The sequence below is a fragment of the Scyliorhinus canicula genome, chromosome 13 (assembly GCF_902713615.1).
Source record: "Scyliorhinus canicula chromosome 13, sScyCan1.1, whole genome shotgun sequence".
Classification (NCBI taxonomy): domain Eukaryota; kingdom Metazoa; phylum Chordata; class Chondrichthyes; order Carcharhiniformes; family Scyliorhinidae; genus Scyliorhinus; species Scyliorhinus canicula.
This window is the reverse complement of record NC_052158.1, coordinates 73,222,300-73,224,880: the sequence shown is the minus strand read 5'-3', so window position 1 is coordinate 73,224,880 and position 2,581 is coordinate 73,222,300. Positions and strand designations below refer to the sequence as shown.

At 45.6% G+C, this 2,581-nt stretch overlaps 1 protein-coding gene across 1 annotated transcript; it reads left to right on the top strand.

Moving 5' to 3' along the window:
• Positions 1-1,746: 1,746 nt before the first annotated feature.
• On the top strand, positions 1,747-2,296 carry LOC119976594 (ubiquitin-conjugating enzyme E2 variant 1-like). The gene has a single exon (XM_038817201.1). The coding sequence runs from the start codon at positions 1,852-1,854 to the stop codon at positions 2,167-2,169; it is 318 nt and encodes a 105-aa protein (XP_038673129.1). The 5' UTR covers positions 1,747-1,851; the 3' UTR covers positions 2,170-2,296.
• Positions 2,297-2,581: the final 285 nt, after the last annotated feature.

The window sequence follows — 2,581 nt, the reverse complement described above, 5'->3', positions numbered from 1 at the left end:
AATATTTAAAATAGCCAAAATAAAAGGTTTTTAAAGAAAAAAAAGCAATTAATTTTTATTAATTAATATTTTAAAGTAGAAACTTCACATGAAACACATGTTGTGCCGAGCAATGATCACCCTACTCAAGTCAACGTATCCACCCTATACCAGTAACCCAACAGCGCCCCCCCATTAACCTTAAAATAAAATTAAAAATTTTTTTTTTTAATGACTTGATCTTGGTGGGCCGCATAAAGACCTTTGGCGGGCCACATGCGGCCCACGGGCCGTAGTTTGCCCACCCCTGTTCTAGATGGTAGTGGTCATGTTTGGAAGATGCTGTCTAAAGATCCTTGATGAGTTCCTGGAGTACATCTTGTAAGGGGCAGCACGGTAGCATTGTGGATAGCATAATCCCTTCACAGCTCCAGGGTCCCAGGTTCGATTTCGGCTTGGGTCACTGTCTGTGCGGAGTCTGCACTTCCTCCCCGTGTGTGCGTGGGTTTCCTCCGGGTGCTCCGGTTTCCTCCCACAGTCCAAAGATGTGCAAGTTAGGTGGATTGGACGTGATAAATTGCCCTTAGTGTCCAAAAGTGCCCTTGGTGTTGGGTGGGGTTACTGGGTTATGGGGACAGGGTGGAGGTGTTGACCTTGGGTAAGGTGCTCTTTCCAGGAGCCGGTGCAGACTCGATGGGCCGAATGGCCTCCTTCTGCACTGGAAATTCTATGATCTATGATCTAAGACAGTACACTCAGCTGCTATTGTGCACTGGTGGTGGAGGGAATGAATGTATGCAGATGGAGTGCCAATCAAGCGGTCTGCTCTGTCCTGGATGGTGTCAAGCATTTTAAGTATTGTTAAAGCTGCACTCATCCAGGCAAGAGGGGATTCTTCTGTCAGACCCTTCACTTGTATCTTGTATCGATGGTGGTCAGACTGTGGGGAATCAGGAGGTGAGATATTCACCTCAGGATTCCTGGCCTCTGGTGTGTTCTTGTAACCACAATATTTATATCATCAGTCCAGTTTAAGTTCTGGTCAATGATAGCCCCTAGGATGTTGATAGTGGAGGATTCAGTGATGGTAATGCCATAGAATGTCGAGGGACGATAGTTATATTCTCAATTGACTGAGAAGGCCATTGCCCACCGATTATATGGCACAAGTGTTTCCTGCCACATGTCAGGCCAGCACGAATATTGTCTAGGTCTTGCTGCATTTGGGCATGGATTACTGAACATGGAAAGTTCAGAGGGGAAATGAAGAAGGAAATAGAATGGACACAAAGACAGTCTAAAAAAAGGGAATCCATACGTCCTCTATAGGCATGCAATTAAGAAAAGTTTAGGAAGAGAAGGGGTGGAGTAATTCAGGAGAAAAAGCAAATATACATTTAGAGGCAGAGGTCATAGTTGTGGTATGGACGGCACAGTAGCACAATGGTTAGCACTGTTGCTTCACAGCGCCAGGTCCCAGGTTTGATTCCCGACTTGGGCCACTGTCTGTGAGGAGTCTGCACATTATCCCTGTGTCGGCGTGGATTTCCTCCGGGTGCTCCAGTTTCCTCCCACAAGTCGCGAAAGACGTGCTGTCAGGTAATTCGGACATTATGAATTCTCCCTCTGTGTACCCGAACAGGCGCCGGAATGCCACGACTAGGGGATTTTTACAGTAACTTCATTGCAGTGTTAATGTAAGTCTGCTTGTGACAATAGTAAAACTAAAGTTACCAAATCAGGGGTGTCAAACCTACGGCACGTAGGACTGTAACAGTTCCACGCAATTTCCGTCTTTTGGAAGAGCTAGAAGATGGCCAGAAGGGGGCAAGTGATGGGACAGTAAGTTGGGGACTTGAAGATGATGAAGATATGACACTTACAAGGTGGACAGGGATGATTATTGGACCCGCAAGAACAATTTATGAAAACCGGATATACAGCCTTAAAATAGACTGTGGTCCTAGATATCCAGAGGCAGCACCACATGTTAGATTTGTAACAAAAATAAATATGAATGGAGTAAATAGTTCCAATGGAACGGTGGATCCAAAAAGCATATCAGTCCTAGCTAAATGGCAGAATTCATATAGTATCAAAGCTGTTCTGACGGAACTTCGGCGTCAAATGATGTGTAAAGAAAACGGAAAACTCGCTCAGCTCCCAGAAGGACAAAGTTACAGCAATTAATCTGGAATTGTACCTCCCACTATTCAAGCTTACTTCATTCTCCACTGTAGTATTTTTTTTCTAGGCGCATCTTGTAGATCTCAAAGTACTGGGAAAAAAAATCTCATTTAAAAAGCAATTAATCTTAATACTGAAAAAAAAAGGGGCAGCACGGTAGCATGGTGGTTAGCATAAATGCTTCACAGCTCCAGGGTCCCAGGTTTGATTCCCGGCTGGGTCACTGTCTGTGCGGAGTCTGCACGTCCTCCCCGTGTGTGCGTGGGTTTCCTCCAGGTGCTCCGGTTTCCTCCCACAGTCCAAAGATGTGCGGGTTAGGTGGATTGGCCATGCTAAATTGCCCGTAGTGTCCTGAAAAGTAAGGTTAAGGGGGGGTTGTTGGGTTACGGGTATAGGGTGGATACGTGGGTTTGAG